Source organism: Hydra vulgaris, chromosome 03 (genome assembly GCF_038396675.1).
Source record: "Hydra vulgaris chromosome 03, alternate assembly HydraT2T_AEP".
In the NCBI taxonomy this organism is placed as follows: Eukaryota; Metazoa; Cnidaria; class Hydrozoa; order Anthoathecata; family Hydridae; genus Hydra; species Hydra vulgaris.
Genome location: NC_088922.1, coordinates 18515608 through 18534908, shown reverse-complemented (window position 1 = coordinate 18534908; position 19301 = coordinate 18515608). Strand labels below are relative to the sequence as shown.

The 19301-nt window shown below is 27.9% G+C and overlaps 1 protein-coding gene across 1 annotated transcript in view; it reads right to left on the bottom strand.

Annotated features, from left to right (window-relative positions):
• Positions 1 to 19301, bottom strand: part of LOC100214755 (uncharacterized) — a 68118-nt gene that overhangs the window by 30048 nt on the left and 18769 nt on the right. Inside the window, exons 7-12 of the mRNA XM_065792551.1 lie at positions 7382 to 7474; positions 7044 to 7213; positions 2393 to 2478; positions 1383 to 1466; positions 370 to 432; positions 224 to 265 (exon numbers count right to left, since the gene is read on the bottom strand). Coding sequence (XP_065648623.1) covers positions 224 to 265; positions 370 to 432; positions 1383 to 1466; positions 2393 to 2478; positions 7044 to 7213; positions 7382 to 7474 — 538 coding nt within the window. The remainder of the gene's footprint in view (positions 1 to 223; positions 266 to 369; positions 433 to 1382; positions 1467 to 2392; positions 2479 to 7043; positions 7214 to 7381; positions 7475 to 19301) is intronic.

Below are 19301 nucleotides of genomic sequence, written 5' to 3'. Positions count from 1 at the left end.
AGCTTCTATGAAAAAATTTGATTTCATTCACACAACAAACCTTCATTCACACAACCTTCATTCACACAACCTTCATTCACACAACCTTCATTCACACAACCTTCATTCACACAACAAACCTTCATTACCTAACTTGCTAAGATTTTTAAGCAATGTAAAACACTAAAAAATTATTATTATTATTAATAATAAACATAAGAAAAAACAGATAAACAAAAAGTACCATATGCAATCGCAGAATCACGAACAGTAGAGCAGACAAAACCTTAAAAAAAATGTGCACAAATAAGTTGACATATCATTAATCTAAAATCAAACATATTTTTTAAAATAATAATTCTGTACTATAAATAATTAATAAAAACTTACCTGGGTGAGCAACTGTAGAACATACTTTACGAAAACCGGTTCCACTTATTCTGGAAAAAGTAGCTACAATTAAAATCAAATCAATATCATTTTAAGCAACTTTATTTTTAGAGTAACAAGTAACATTTTTTTTTGTTAATTCACCTCCTCAAGGCTGTGAAGGTCACTATGGAGGAGGAGGCTACTTAACTGTGGTTATAACATGTGCACTAACATATGATTGCTATGTTTAAACCAATACCAATTACTATATTTAAATCAATATTATTATTAACATGTTATCATTAATACTAAACAATAATGGAAATGATTACTATATTTAAATCAACACCATCAAAAAGCATGTACATAAACCATATTTAATGGTTACCCTAGTGTAAATTCATTATTAACAACATGTTATTATTAATACTGAACAATAATGAAAATTAATAATAATAAAAATGCTATAGTGGTATAACGGTGGAATGTTTCAATGGAATGATTATAGAATGCTTGTTTCAGACTTAAATTGTTTAAAAAGAGTTGTAAAACATAAAAAAAACGTAGTTAAAAAAAATCCTTCTTTACTGTAGTGGCCTCCACAATATTGAGGAGATAATACAGTAAAAAAAAACTAGCATATAAAAAACTATTTATCATTTTTAATTAATAATAAAAAAATTAAATAAACTATTTTCTAAATGAGCTTTCATAAATAAATAGAGATTTTATCTATAAACTTAATAATTATATTTATGTAAAGTATATTAATTTTAAATCTATTTACTCATAAAAATACTTTTTTAAACCTATTTAACTCATTTGTACAAGATTACCTGCACGTCTATAAAAAATAAATAGTTATACAATTCTCTTTTTTTTTTAAACTTGTTATATGTACAGTCTGATGTTTAGTATATAGTAAAAACTAATGTATACATTATATAAAATATACAATAAAAACTATTATATATAAAATATTGTAAAAAATAAATAAATTGATAAAAGTTTATAAACTTATATGAAGATACCTTTCAATCCAACAATTCCATTAGTGCCAGCAGGTATTCTAATAGAACCGCCACCATCTGCACATAAAGCTATTGGACATAACCCTAAATGGAAATAAAAACTTTAATATACACTACAAATTAGAGCCCACAAACCATTCAGGCTTTTTTATTGTATCCAAATCATCAATGCTTTCTTTTGTGTGTCAGAGCAAACTGTAATTAATTTTAAAAACATTGTCTTTATTAACTTTTACTAACTTGATTTATTACAAACAATTTCTTCAAAACTATTTGTTATAACAAAATTGATCAAATAAAAAAAAAATTCAAATAAAACTTACAAAAATAAAAAAATTTAATTTTTTTATCTTAAATTATACTTTATATATATATATATATATATATATATATATACACACACACACACACACACACACACACACACACACACACACACACACACACACACACACACACACACACACACACACACACACACACACACACGCATAAATACATACACACACACACACACACACACACACACACACACATATATATATGTATATATATATATAAAGAAAGAGAGAGAGAGTAAGAGAAAGAGAGTGAAAGGAACTATCAAAAACTGTATATTTTTAATCAGTTTTAATAAATTACATTCAAACGCACACTTTAATTTTTTGTGAAGAATCCGGTGTGTTAATACCTAAACTTGAATGTGTTCTCACTATTACCAAATGTAAAATTTTTCATAAAACAAAACTGCCATTTTAAAAATAAGATATAAACAAAAACAAACAAAAAACTTTTAAGCTGAAGACACTGGTCGCAACAATTCAGCAAAAATTTCTTTAAAAAAATAAGTTTAGTATTGAGAAAATTCATATTTATTGATGTTTATAAAATAATAATTTACATACTCTCACACATGATGTCTACATTCAAATATATATATATATATATATATATATATATATATATATATATATATATATATACATATATTCACATCAAAACTGTCTTACCAGCAGCAACAGCAGCAGCAGGACCGCTAGAGCTTCCACTAGCAGAGTGATTAATATTGTATGGATTACGACAAGTTCCATGGTATCTAAAAAAAACCACTTTAACTTATTTAACCAAAACTTATTTGTGTTTTTAAACAAGTAAAATAGTTTGAAGCTAGTAGTTAATAAAAAATGATCAAATTCAAGGAAAATATTTTTCTGACTATAAATAAATTAAATTAACCAACTTTAATTCCCAAACCAACGTGAATCATTTACCCAACTTAAAATACTAATATGAATCACTTGAAAGCTAATATTTTATAGTCAGTTACTAAATATTATAAACACATACATAAACAACGCATTGTCAGAAAAAAAGAGCCCAACTTTATTTATATTGAAAACTTTAAAGACTAAAAAACAAAGACTAGCCCCCTCCATCCCTCCATTCTAGACTAGCCCCCATCCATTGTAATGACCTGAATCATTGCTGGTAAGCTGAATTTAGAATAAAGATGAACCTTTTTCTATATTAATTCAAAAAGATACATTTAAAAATAAATATTAGTATAACTCATTTGCTTCTTTATTTTTTGCTCATTTATCATAATTAATTCATTAAAAAATTTATTATTAATTCATTATTTTCATCCATTCATTATCATTATTATCAATTCTTTTGTAGAACAAACTTGAGGATAACAATTAAAATACTAGACTACAGTTAACAAAAAATCTAGCAGTAGTTGTCATATCTAATCATTGAAATCTTTTTTTAGCAGTTTTTCAAAACATTTAAAAACCACAAATATTTGTATAAAACTATGTCAAATTTGCTAGAATCTACTTCTATGAAAGGTAATGTACCACCAGTTTAGAATCCAATAATAAGTGTTTAGGTTTGCCTTTTTTTTCTTATAATTCTCTTTAAATTTAGTAATAACTCTAGTTTCTAATAAAAATAGTAAAAATAAAATAAATTGAATTAATAAGTAAAATAAGTCATTTCTATGAAAATAAAAAAAGAAAACTTTAAGGAATAGTAAAAGTCAGCAGTAGTGAAGTGGAAGCCAAGTACAAAAAGTTATCATTTCATTGCTTTATTATACTTAGGGACAAAAATTTTGAATCAAAATAATTATGTATTAAAATCTGAAAAAAAGTTAGCGTTTCTAAACTTTTGCTTGCTACTGTGTATATATATATTTATATATGTATATATATATATATATGTATATATATATATATATGTATATATATATATATATATATATATATATATATATATATATATATATATATATATATATATATATATATATATATATATATATATATATGTATATATATATATATATATATATATATATATATATATATATATATATATATATATATATATATATATATATATATATATATATATATATATATATACAACCCTCAGAATTAGGGTCAGCATTTGGCAATTCCAACCTAACTGCTGACCTAAAAGTGTTTTAGGTCTGCAAAAAAATTGCTGACTTCGTTTCTATGCTTTATGGTAAGACCTTTGTATCAAATTTTTTTGCCGACCTGATGCTGACTTCTATAAGATTTAGTTTGGCAAATTATTGCTGACCTCATTTTTCCTAATTTTGAGGGTTGTATATGTATATATATATATATATATATATATATATATATATATATATATATATATATATATATACACACACACAAATATATATATATTTATATATATTCAGTTATATATGTCTATATATATATATATATGTATATATATATATGTATATGTATATGTATATATATATATATATATATATATAAATATATATATATATGTGTATATATATATATATATATATATATATATATATATATATATATAGATATGTATAAATATATATATATATATATATATATATATTTTTTGGGGGGAAAAAATATTTTTATGGGGAAGAATAAAAATTTATGGGGAATTTTATGGGGAAAAACAAAAGTTCTAATTAGAGAGATTTTCGAATTATAGAAAGTGGATTTTTCATAAACGCATTTCACGGTGACTTTGCATTTAATCAAATTATGGAGATTTTCAAATTAAGGAGATTCGAATTAGAGAGATTGTACTGTATATATATATATATATATATATATATATATATATATATATATATATATATATATATATGTATATATATTGTTTTATTTAAATTCTAAATAAAATAATTAAAATAAAAACAAAAAAAAACATTTTAATTAAATTCAAAACTAAAAAGTTGAAAAAAAATTTGATGAAAAAAAAAATCCTTTTTTCAAATAATTGAAATAAAACAAATGTTCTATTTAAATTCCAAATACAAACCAATTAAACAAAAAGGTAAACAAAACAGCTAAGTTAAAAACAGAAAAATTAACGCTTTACTACTCCTAATTTAAACAATTAAAAAAAAAAATTGGCAAAAGTTTAATTTGCTTTTCAAATTTTTAAGCAAAAGCAGGCATTTTAAAGAAAACTTAGCAAACTCTGCACTTGTATTTCTATCAATTTTATGCCAAATATTTGCATGTTTGTTGATTTGTTGAACCCTGTTTCAAAATTTCATGTCAACCTAAAACAGTTTAGGTTGGCATTTTTTTGCCAATCTTATTTTTCATAACTACGAGGCCTGCTTCACCTAGTGAGAAAAGAAGAGTTGCTGAATGTGTCAGAGCAACAACAATCGCAAATTACCTTAAAAACCTAATTAAAAAAAGTACACAAGGAGTCTTCTACAATAAACATGAATGAAAACAAACAATAAAGCTGATTATATCAGGAACAACAACAAACATATCATGGTTCATGATATGTTTGTTGATGTTCCAAAATAAACAAACCACAAATGGTTGTCTGGTTAGATGAAACAAATTTTAACCTTTTTTTGTAAAAAAAAAGCAAGAACACGCCAAACAAGGATGAATAGCAATAATGAAAATAGCTTCAAATTGTTCAAACATACATTTGATTGCAGCAACATTAACAACAAATGTCATCATGATAGAAACTTGGATCATTTAAAGCAGATTTGTATAATGAGTGGATGTTGGCTATGTTTTGTGAACAGACAATGCTTTTTATCAACTTTGTTTGGAAAGAATATTTGAAAATTCACCAGCTCATTTGGGTCCCAACAGTCCAATGTTAAACCCGGTGGAAACAATCTGGTTCAAAATTAAAAGTAAGTTTAAAATTCGATTCACATTTCTGTATTAGATGCTTAAATTGTGAAACAACAAAGTATTATTTAGAAAAAAATGTTTTGGGAGCAAAAATTACAATAATGGGAGGTGTTTGACACATGTTGTACATATGATCAAGCATTATGCAACAATTTGCATAATGTATGGTTGTATGATGTAATGGGATTTTTCTAGTTACTGCCACATTTTAAAATGTTTTTTTTCTGAGTTTTTTTATTTTATTGATAATATATTATTATTCATTGAAATCATTGAAATTGACCAGCTTAGCCAGAGGCAGGCCTAGAGGCAGCTTAGCTACAGGCTAAAATTACAACTAAAATACAAAATAAATAAATACTAAATACATAGAAATACATAGAACTTTGTTCTGAGTATATTATATTATAAAACTTTATTAACTATCATGTTCTCAATTACATCTTACATGCTTTTTTATTTACAACTTTTGTGTTCTCAATTAGACCTTACATTTCTAAACTACAAATTTTGTGTTTTCAATTTTTTTTTTTCATTCACTACCAACAAGGCTACAAGCAACCACTATTAAGTTGGGAGTTACTAGAAAACAAAGAACAGAGTTAAAGAGCAAGAAAACGACAGAAGTTGACAGAAGACTTCAAAAGTTGTATGAGTCAGGAAAACATCAAAATCGGAAAGAGTTCCAAAGGGTTGAAATCAGGGAAAAAAACTAAACAGTTAAAAGTTTTTAGAGCATGTAGGGACAGATACAGTAAAAGGATGAGATTTGGATGAATGAGGAGTCAAGCGAGAATGAGAGTTGATTGATGGAACTGGAGACAATAGCTTCTGTGTAGAAAATGTATCGTGTGGAAAAGAGAAAGAGATGCAACTTTAAAACAAAGGGAGAGAGGCTCAAGCTTGGCAGATAAACCAGGTCTAACTATGGTTACAATGCATTTTTGGACCTTGTTGAAAAGAGAAAGAGTATTGTTAGAAGAACCACCCCAAATCTGATAGTATTTGTGCTGGTTCTTCTAACAATACTATTTAGATAGATGATAGTATTTCATACAGGGATGAATAAGAGATTTCTAGAGGTAGAGAATGGAATCAGGAGTAAAATAATGGTAAGCATAATAAAGAGAACAACCATAGCAGATGCTAACTTAGCAATTGATTGTATATATACGGTTTCTATGAGAAGTCAGTAGTGAACAATAAACAAAGAGGATGTAAAGGAGAAGACTCAGTGAGAGGGTTGCCATTAATTTAGGAATGCCGATAGTATCGTGATAGTTGTTTGAATTAAATATAAATTGAATTAAACATAACTATCATTTGAACTTTTGTAATAGTTTGTGGTCTTTTTTGTAACAATGGTGTTCTATATAGCATATTAAAATGTTAACTATTTTATTCTTCTATTCATATTTTATTATTCAAACCATTAAATACTTACACGCTTGGATTGATTCCAGTAGCCCCAATCCCTAGTTGATGCATATTAGCCATTCCTATGAAGATAGCACCACCTTCTCTAAGTTTACTCACCATCCATCCTTCATCTTGCAAAGATTTTACAACACTAAATTCTTGAAGAGGCATACCACTACGACATGGGTAACCAGCCTAATATTTTATTAGTAAAATAATCAAAGAACTGCTTAACCAGTAAAACAATTAGTTTTTTTCATTTCCTTAGCAGTATCACATTTACAAAACAATTCGTATTTACAAGAAGTGTCATACTTATTAAAAAAAAATTCATCTTTACTATACAAGAAGTATCAAACATACTAAATACATTTCATCTTTAACTGCCACAGGAATTCCATCAAATACAGATAAAGGTATATTATTTTTCCAACGCTTAGTTGAGTCTTCAGCTTGCTAAAAAAAAAAAATTAATGATGTAATTAAAACTTTTTTAGTATCTTTTAATCATCTCACATGGAGCAAGGGGGATAAAAAATACTATGCAAAGATAGAGATAAATTACTTTAAAAATAACATTATAGAAATAACAATAGATTAAATTAGAAAAACGTGGAATTAGCTGTTATTTATTTTTTGTTATTTTTAGTTCCTCATAGAGTAAAATTAAGACAAACTTTGTACCGCTTTATGGTTGACACCTTTTTGCACTACAAACATAACCATTATTTTTTTACTTCTTTATTAAATTCATTTATAAATATCTTTTTCATCATTTATCTTTTACTGTTTACTTTATTAAATTCTTGCTTTAAATAATCGCTTTATAAATCAAAATCTCCTTAAACTGAATACCATTAGCATATGCACATATTGAATACTGTTTCCTTATATGACACATGATTTAACAACTCCTTACCAACCTTAAAGTTCTATAACTTGATGTTTCTATTTTTTTTAAATCTTTAATTTGTCTACTTCTTCAAAAAAGTGCATTTAAAAATATAGAATTTCAGTATTCAGTAGTAAAAAGGGCAAAAATGTCAATCTACACACATTTTTATGTGTGTTAGAAATCTGATAACAGGGTGCAACAAGTCAATGAATAAAATAAAAAACAATTAGTTCCTAAAATTTAAAACGCATTTAAAAAACTTTCAAAGAAATCATGCTAAAACATGACTACTTTCTTCAATAGCATTACTTTTAAGTAAATTAACTAAGTATGCTATTTTTTTTTCAACATCTTTACTTCAAAATAGGCTGCAAGCAACCACTATTAGAGTTGGAAGTTACTGGAAGAGAAAAAATGCAATTTATAGAGCAAGATAATGATTAGTAGACAACGACAAAAGATTGCAAATTATAAGAATCAGGATTACTTAACAGTAAGTAACAGTGATGTACCATAAATGAAAATCTAGACTGTTGCGATAAGGATTAGCTGAGTTTTATCTGAGTTAAAGTTCACCATTGAGACCCCCATGTTCTAGCAGAAGTGAGGTCCTTTTCAAGCTCAAATGCCCTCTTCAAGTAATCAGAGGGTGTTGGCTTCTTACCAAGACAAGAATAAATGGTAGTATTATCAGCAAACAATGCTACCTTTGATGTGAGAACTTCTGGGAGATCATTAATGTAAATTAAAAAAAGTATAGGGCCAAAGATAGAACCTTGAGGAACCCCTGAAATTATAGGAAATGGAAAAGTGTGCATTCCATCGAGAACAACTTTTATACTACAATTAGTAAGGAAGAATTCAATAATCTTGAAATAAAAATGTTACCTGATACACGATAAAAAGAGAGCTTATGGAGAAGAACAGCATGCCAAACTATATCAAAGAGTTTAGAAATGCCTTGAGCAATAATCTTAAATATTGAAGAAAGTATTGAATGTATGACTGACATAGATACATACATACATACATTGGGTCGCAAAAAAAAAACACTTAATCTTTTTATAAAAAAAAGCAACAAAAAGTATTTTAAATTACACAATAAACAATTTTGATAGAAATGTATTTGATATTATTGTTTATTACATATAATAAAAAGAAATAAGGATTTGTAAGGTATTTTTTAAGTTCTAACTGTATTGACTTAATTGAACATCTTTTGTTTTTTATGACAACAGTGCATTTCAAAAGTATAACTGATATCAATTTAAATTATAGATATCTTTTATTCAACTATGCTATATGTTTGGATTGTTAACATGTTTAAAGATGTAAGAAGTTAAGATAAAACCTTTTATACTTAGTTCAAGCTGATTAACTAAGATTGTGTGATACAAATGCTCATCCTAAGTGCCTTTAACCTAGTAAATTTATCCAACTTTGTAAATGCTAAAACAATACCAAATATCATTCTTTTTGTCATTTTAGGAGTTGCCTCGCATGTTTGGAGGTTTTTACTCAATCAATTTCTAACAGACCTACGATTATAAAACAAGATAAAGAAGACTTATTGCTCCAAATAAATTTGGCTCATTGCTCAAACTTTGTGTTCAATGCACTACTGTAATATTTATTTGACTTCACTAAATAAGATTTTTTTTTTTGCTTTCTAGAAAAAAACTTAATCGATGTTTTTATTTAATAAGATATTGTCCATTTTGCTTCCACTCCTCCCATCCACTTCAACCTATTTGCAGAGTTTAAATCTTTGAGATATTTTTAGGGTTTAAATCTTTAAGATATTTGTAGGGTTCAAATCTTTGAGATATTTATAGGGTTTAAATCTTTGAGATAAATGTGAGGTTCAAATCTTTGAGATATTTGCAAGGTTTAAATCTAATCTTACATCAGGACATGTGATTTTACAATGCTTTTTGACAGTGTTAAAAATCTTCCTTTTTTGAAGTTTAAAGCTTTCATCTTGATCCAACAGACCTTATAGTTTTACCAGTGCATTTATATTTCCTCAACAACTTACTAATAGTTGAGTTTTTTAGCTTATAAATCATAGGTCAACAACTATTTATGTCTAAGAACGCAGTAGCCACAAATGCAGCACTGTATATATGTGTGTATTTATGTATATATATATATATATATATATATATATATATATATATATATATATATATATATATATATATATATACATATATATACATATATATACATATATACATAAGGTCACGCACAAACCACTTTGAAATGCTATTTATGTAGGTATTTTAGCATTTTATGTAATTGTATTAACCACATATATATATATATATATATATATATATATATATATATATATATATATATATATATATATATAATATATATATATATATATATACTGTATATAAAACCAACTTGCAATAATCTATGTAGCAGAGAAATGTATAGAATTTTCCAGAACATCATATAATGATGTGTGCCATCAGCCAGGACAGTGACGTCACGGTGACATAATTGTTCGGGAAGCTTCTGTAGAGTTCTAAAATTTTCTTCAGCTGTTTTGCAGTCTGCTATAAACTGGTATATAAGCGAGGTGCTCAAAGCGGGTAGTTGAGTTTTAATTATCTTAATTTGGCGTCAACATTATTATTACCATATTTTAATTATTACGTATTCTCTATAGTTTAAGTATAAAGAGATCCTTGTATTATTTGGTAAGTAACATTTAACTCTTTCGCAAATTATAATTGAGCATATAATATTTTAATAGTGTCTGCCTTTTTCATTTTCTATAATCAATATTTGCTTCTTTTGAAATAAAATATATAAACAATAACAGTTAAATTGAAAACTTAATAACAGTTTTTTTAATTTGTTACGTAATTAATATTGACGTTAAGGCCTTTCCTATTTCAGTTGCTGAGTAGAAGACAACATGTCGTTCAAGAAGAGCTCTTCTAACACGGAGAAGAATAAGGAAATCTGGACAAAGAACTTAGTCCAGTTTCAAGCCCCATCAAGAAGAGGCAACGTGGCAATTTATGAAGCACCCTTGAGCAAACGGAGTCGCATGCGCCTGAAAAACCATGTCATTGGACGCTTCAAATTTCTTGAATCCACTGCCAAAAAATGGAGAGAGAGGATCGGTTTGATTTCTGTAGAGCTTAAAGACCTATGGAGCAAAACGTTGAACATCCCGCATGTATCTGATTAAGCCATTTGTGCAAAACTAGCAAATCTTCTAAAAGACTATGAGCGCTGCAGAAAAAAACAAAACTTTGATTCATTGAATGAACTGCTTAACATGAACAAGATGAAGGGCGAATGGTTGCGCAAAGAGAATGATAACCTCTACAAACTACAAATTAAGAGCAAAGGTCGCGTTGGTTATTCGACTGACAAACCTGCTAGTGCCAATACCATCCACCCATCTAAGCAAAAGAGGGCAATGGAAGCAACTGTGTCCACACTTACCAGCTTAGCGCTACCTGATTGTTCCAAAAGTAGCACAGACTCATCCCAGAACAGTACAGACAGTCCTTGGGAGAATGACAATGCAGCATCAATGAGCAAAAGGAAGCATAACCCAACAGGCATTGCAAGACGTCTTGTTACATGCTCAAAGCTGTTGTCCAACAGAGCAGCAGTGGTGTGCCGCCAGCTTTCTGGTGAGGGCATTGAAATCCCAACCCTATGTCAATCAGCAATCCACAAGGCTATCTACACAAGTGCTCCTCATGTGAAGAAACATTTGGTGAGCACGCTTCATTTGGAGAAGTGGAGCATACACTTTGACAGCAAACACATTGAGGGCTTTGAATATCAGGCTGTGGTCCTCAATAATGAATCTAAAGAAATTAAGTTGACTGCGCTAAAATTGAAAGATGGGAAAGCTCAAACAATCGCTGAAGGACTCCAGGGTGTGTTAGAGGAGTTCAGCCTGTGGGGATCAGTGTGGTGAATACCAGCAAGAAGACAGGCGTTGTTGTTCGGCTGCAGCAAATGTTCAAAGAGAAAGGTCACCCCAAACCCAAGTTCATCAGTTGACAAAGAGCTCCATGGGTCGACTAAATCACCAAACATCGAGTATTTCTTTGTGCAGGATTTGATGAGCAATTACGATAAATTAAAAGCAGCCTTCAGCAAAGGCAAAACTGAGATTAGGGAAACAGGCGTCACTTAACTGAGAAGAATGAGATCCCCTTTGTGAATTTCAAACAGACCCCAAACATCAGCAATGCACACTGGAACTCTTGTGCCATTCTAGCCTTTCTTGCGCTTATTCTGATGCCAGAAACCCGGATCAGGTTGCATAAAAACTGTTCATTTATTTCTTACTCATGGGCTGACCAATGGTTCAGCAGTCAATTGTTCTACGTTAAAGATCTTGAAGATCTGAAGCTCTGAATGACTACCTAAAAGCTCTCAATTGCTTGAAAATTCACTGGAAAACAGATGACTCTCCAATCAACATTGCCTAAAGCAACTAGTGCTGCGAGCATGCTATCAAAGTTATGCAAGAATTGCATAACTTTGATAGCATGCTCATGCATGTCCAGGTTGTCCTGCCGCAACAAGGACAACCTCTCACTGAGATTCATCCACTCTAATGACATTATCATGAACATTTGACTTCCTTGTGCGTTTGATAATCCTATATAATTTTGTATGCATGTGACTCTACAGCTTGTGTTCAATTTTGTATCTGCTTACAGTGACTTCAAAAATTTAGCCAAAAAGCAAATAAATAAAATTCTTAAAATCATTTTGTGCGTGAGGTTTTTTTATCAAATCGCCTTGAATGTAATATTTTATTTATTCCTAAATGAAAGCTCATCAAGTTATGATACAGGGAAATGAAGTTGTATAAAAGTCATCACCCTAATGTGTGTGTGTGTATATATATATATATATATATATATATATATATATATATATATATATAGTATATATATATATATATATATATATATATATATATATATACATATATATATATATATATATATATATATATATATATATATTTATATATACATGCATACATACATACATACATACATACATACATACATATATATATATATATATATACATATATATATATATAAAAACATATATATATTTATATTTATATATATATACATATATATATATATATATATATATATATATATATATATATATATATATATATATATATATATATATATATATATATATATATATATATATGTATATCTATATAACATCTACGGGTTGTATATATATATATATATATATATATATATATATATATATATATATATATATATATATATATATATATATATATATATGTATATCTATATAACATCTACGGGTTGTATATATATATATATATATATATATATATATATATATATATATATATATATATATATATATATATATATATATATATATATATATACAACCTGTAGTTGTCCGAAAGTTTTTTCCATATTTTGTTGACAAAAAGTAAAAATTAAAATTCAAGACCGGAATTATTTTTTTTTATTAATTGAGAGACTGCCTGCCCCAACCAAACCCTCAGTCGATGTAGCAACACTCCCTTGCGGTTCAGGCTAAAAGATAGTAGATGTAGCAGCACTCCCTTGCGGGTCAGGCTATTTGTCAGTTGATGTAGCAGCACTCCCTTGCAAGTCAGGCTATTTGTCAGTCGATGTAGCAGCACTCCCTTGCAAGTCAGGCTATAAGATAGTCGATGTAGCAACACTCCGCGCATGATTTACAGTAAATAAAAATAAAAACATTTTATTAAAAAAATTAAAGATAAAAACATTTTATTAAAAAAAGTAAAAATAAAAACATTGTTTATATTGTTAAAAACATTCAGAATGTTTTTAAAACATTCTGGTCAATTAAATTTGCGTTTTTGTGGTTTTTTTTAAAAACGATTTATTTGTAATTAAATTAATGGTTTTTACTTTCGTCCAACACGCAAATGTTGGACGAAAGTCAAAAGTAATTAAAAGTGACGTATGTGTTGGCGTAAGAATCACTTTTTTTCCTTCCGCTCTTCCCAAAGACAACAAACTATAGATCTATGTATATATATATATATATATATATATATATATATATATATATATATATATATATATATATATATATATATATATATATATATATATATATATATATATATATATATATATATATAAGGGCGTTCCGTAATCCAATAGAGAAAATTTTTTTTCTCAATATTTTCAGCTCCCTGGCATTTTTCCCATATCTATTGTTTATATAAACATATTGTTAAATTTTTTTATGCCTGAATTAACGTTTAAGGTTGCCACCGTGCGCTAGAATTAATAGAATTTATGTATTTTTATGGTTTTTTACCATATAAAAGCCTATATTTAATGTAATTTCTTATACCATACATTTTAAGTTGATAAACACTAAACAAACATATATATCAACAGAATTAATGGTAAGTTGAATATATAAATTATAATGTTAGTGAATTGTATAGTAATTAACAGGATTGTATTTGGCAAAATCGTGTTATAACATGAATTGACATCTCAACTCAATCCCCTCGTGCTACACTCCATTGACAAGTTGACTGTTGTTAAGTGTGGGTGTTTTATTACATTGTTCAGGTTTTTGATGTATCCTTTTAAATTATAGTTGGCAGCCTTTTGTTAGCAAATACTTTTACGTTGTTGAATCCAAAAATGGCTTTAATGTTACGTTTGTTTTCTTTGAATTAGTTTAGTTTTATCTTAATATAGTTTAAACAACTACCTAATATGAATACAATTTATATGTATAACATAAATATCATAATATAAATGAATAAAACATATATATATATACCTTAACTATATTGTTAGTATATGATTGGTGATTGCTTTAGACATGGCTGAATCAACAATATGGAAAGAAGACAACAATCTATTTTCATCAATAGAATTTCCTATCAACAAAATATTTGGTTGATAGGAAATTCTATTGATGCTCTGAACCAAACAATTATTCCTACTAATGGGGATATTTTGAAATTATTTTTTCACCTTAAGAACTGTGAATTTAAAACTGAGAAATCAATAAAATCAAATTCAATTGTTGCTGATGCAGTATGTGAAGCAATTCTAGAAGTCTGCCATAAGACTGGTATTAACACCCAAAGGAAAGATAAAATTAAAGAAAAAATAACGAAATTGCACGATGAATACAGGAACGTTCAAAAAAGAAAAGGCCAAAAATCAAATGAAACTAAACAAAATAATTTTGTAGCAATGCTTGAAAACTATTTTTTCATTGCCCACATTAACGCTGAAGAAACCATTCCGAAAGACATACTACGGAACGATAAACAAAAAAGTGAAGAAATTAAGTTTTTAATCGCAATCAAAGATAACAAAAGAGTAAAATTGGGAACACCAGATAATCAATACGCAAAGAAACTAAAAATGAAAGATGAACGAAACAAAACAAAGCAACAGAGGGCCACATTGGTAAAAAAAGGCCTAAAGAATTCAAATATTAAACGTTCATCAGAAAGTGAAGCAAATCAAGATTGTGATTCATCCTCAAGTGAAGCAAGCATCAGTGAAATACTTGTGAAAAAAATGCAAAGTGATCAAAGAAAAACCTTGAAAAATAATCAAACAACTGATATTTAAAATAAGGTTCAGGTACTATTGCCAAAAAATTCATTCTTGAATTCAAACATTTGCCAAACCGCTGATAGGCTGAACTTGTCCTTGGGACAAAGAAGAGCATTTTTGAGAGCTATTGCAAAGGAAGGAGGTGCTTCCTGTAGTAGTGTTACACTATCAAAGACAAGTTTCTATAATGCCAGTAAATATAATCGCCAAGACATTGCGAAAAACATCAAATCTGACTTTAACAAGCCAGACTTTCTAACAATTCATTGGGATGGAAAAATTATTGAAGGGGTTGGGAAACGATTGGCAGTTTTAGTTGCAGGTGCATGAAATTATTTAGAAGGAAAGTTGCTGGGCATTCCAAAAATCATGAATGGGACAGGATTAGTCCAAGCAGAGACAAGCTTTGATCTCATTAAAGACTGGGAGTTGAACAAATCTATCATTGGTATGGTATTTAATACCACAGCTTCTAATTCAGGATGGAAAAATGGAGCTTCTGGCATCCTAGAAAAAAAGTTGAATTCTAAGCTGTTTTATTTACCATGTCGCCACCATATCTTTGAGATTATTTTGACGTCCGTATGGAAACACCTGTTTGGCCCAACAACAGGCCTGACCAATAAAGAATTTCTAAAATTAAAGAACTCTTGGGACACAATCCCTTAAAAGAATGACAATTTTAAATTGCTGGACGTAAATGAACGTTCGTTGAAATCCACAAATAAAGATATGATTAATTTTCTTAAACTGTCCCTCCAAGAACATACATTTATAAGAGATGATTATAGGGAATGCATTTATGTCACGTTGTTACTCCATGGTGAGAAAAATGTGCAAAAGGGAGAACAATGGCTTAAGCCAGGAGCTTTCCATCACGCTAGATGGATGGCAAACATTCCATATACAGCTAAAATGTATGCATTCAGTGAGTACTTATGTTATGATAAAAATATGATTCAGAAACTGCATCACTTTCGCCTATTTACAAGCTTATTCTATGTAAAAGTTTGGTTGACATTTTCAAACGCCATAGATGCTCCTATCAACAACCTACAGTTTTGGAAGAACATGCAAATGTTTAAAAAAATTGACCCAGGAGTAGCAGAAGCAGCTTTGATAGCTCAAACAAGACACCAATGGTACCTAAGTGAAGAAGTTGCACCTTTTGCCCTCTTTTCAGGATCTGTGTCTACCTATGTAAAAAAGAAAATTGCTTCAACAATTCTGAAAAAAATAAACGATGAAAATATGGAAACTGGAGTGCCAGTAATGCCACAGATGAATCAAAATGTGAAAGTGAGCTCTCTAATTGGGAAAAATTTCCAGGCTTCTTTTTGATCTTTTGATTTCATATAAATACTAAGTGGCTTTCACTACATCCCAATGAATGGTCAAAACACTATGAATTTAACTACATATCTCGGATATTAAAGGACCTAAAAGTTGTCAACGATATAGTGGAAAGGTCAGTTAAACTTGTTACTGACTTTAATCAAGGTCTAACATGGGATGAAAATCAAAAGCAGTGCCTTTTCCAAGTAGTGGAACAGCATAGAAGGAACGTACCGAAGTTTGAGAAAGCATCAATGTTGATGAAAAAGTAGAATGTAAATGCATGAATATAACTCTGTTGGACTTATTGGTACATCAGTTACCAACATTTTCTTTTATAATGGAAAAATATATTTTTACAATTTATACAGTTTTTATTTTATTATAATTTTCCAATCGCTTTTCCAAGTTTAAATATGTTTTAGTGAATTTGAATCTAATATAGAAACATTTTAATTTATTATCTGTAACATTGTTTCCAATTGATTAGTTATATACAAATAATAAGGAAATTAAAGTTTTCCATAACTTTGTTTTGTTACTCATTTCATAAACTAGTAATTACTTGAACCTCAAACATTTATTTTTTATTTTGCATAAAGGTCTAAATCAATTAATTATATCAGTGTGTTCTAGTAGCAATTTTTATGTTTAGATTCATAGTTGTAATCAATTAAAAGTATTAATTAATGTTCTGCATTATTATCCCAAATTCATGAATAAGATTAAACATAATAATTCATGATAACTTTAAATAACTGGTGGCAATGTCAAATCAGCAGGTACTGACCTGAAATTTGAATAATGGTTATATCTTATCAAGTCAAATGGAAAAACTACCAGAATGCTCGTATTTTCAAAAAAAAAATTTTTTTGGAACACCCTAATATATATATACATATATATATACATATATATATATATATATATATATATATATATATATATATATATATATATATATATATATATATATATATATATATTAGGGATGTGACATTTTTTGGTAAATTTTTGGTATCTACAGTTTCCAATATAAAAAACAGATGAACTTTGGTTTAGTAACTGAAAAGTCATAAATTTTATTTAATTTATGAAAAAGGTCACCCACCATGACCCTTGCTTACACACTGGCTAACATATATCAGTGAATTTTTTTTCTTTAAAAGTATATTAACCTGGGTCTCAAAAGAACCAAAATTTTATAGTGATTTCAAAATTCATAATCTTTTCTACTAAAACATTAAAAAAAAAATATTGCAATCAAAGTGTCATAAAAAACGACCTTTTCAATTTTTAGTAAAAAATTATTGTTTTTGTATATAAAATTTAAACGATTTATTTTTATTTAAAACTATTATTATTTCTGAAATCTCTATGAAATTCTGGTTCTTTTGAGACCCAGGTTGATATACTTTTGAAGAAAAAAAATCACTGATATATGGGAGCCAGTGTGTAATCAAGGGTCATGGTGGGTGACCTTTTTCAAAAATTAAGTAAAACCAATGACTTTTCAGTTACTTTCAAACCAAAGTTCATCTGTTTTTTATATTGGAAACTGCTACATTGACTGACAAATAGCCTGATTCCCAACGGAGTGTTGCTACATTGACTATCTTATAGCCTGACTTGCAAGGGAGTGCTGCTACATCGACTGAGGGTTTGGTTGGGGTAGGAAGTCTATTAATTAATAAAAAAAAATTTTGGTCTTGCATTTTAATTTTTACTTTTTGTCAACAAAATAGACAAAAAGTAAAAATTAAAATCAAAGACCGGAATTTTTTTTTTTAATTACTTGATTGACTGCCTGTCCCAACCAAACCCTCAGAATGTTTAGAATGTTTTAAAAACATTCAGAATATTTTTAAAAACATTCTGGTCAATTAAATTTGCGTTTTTGCGGTTTTTTTAAAAAACGAATAATTTGTAATTTAATGGTTTTAACGCAAATGACGGACGAAAATCAAAAGTAATTAAAAGTGACGTATTTGTTGGCATAAGAATCATTTATTTCCTTCCGTACTCCTAAATACAACAATCTATAGAACTATATATATATATATATATATATATATATATATATATATATATATAAATATATATATATATATATATATATATATATATATATATATATATATATATATATATATATATATATATATATATATATATATATACATATATATATATATAAATTAGTAAAAACATCAGGAAAAATTATTTGATTCTTCCTGATGAACCTACTGATGGTGAAACACAGTGTTGAAAAAAAAAAAATTAGATGTGTCTTAATTTTTTAATTGTGGTGCCAATGATAGAGTAATTTTTTGATCAAATCACTTTTGTTTGTTGAAACCTCGGAAGAGATTTCCTTTTTAAGAATGTTACA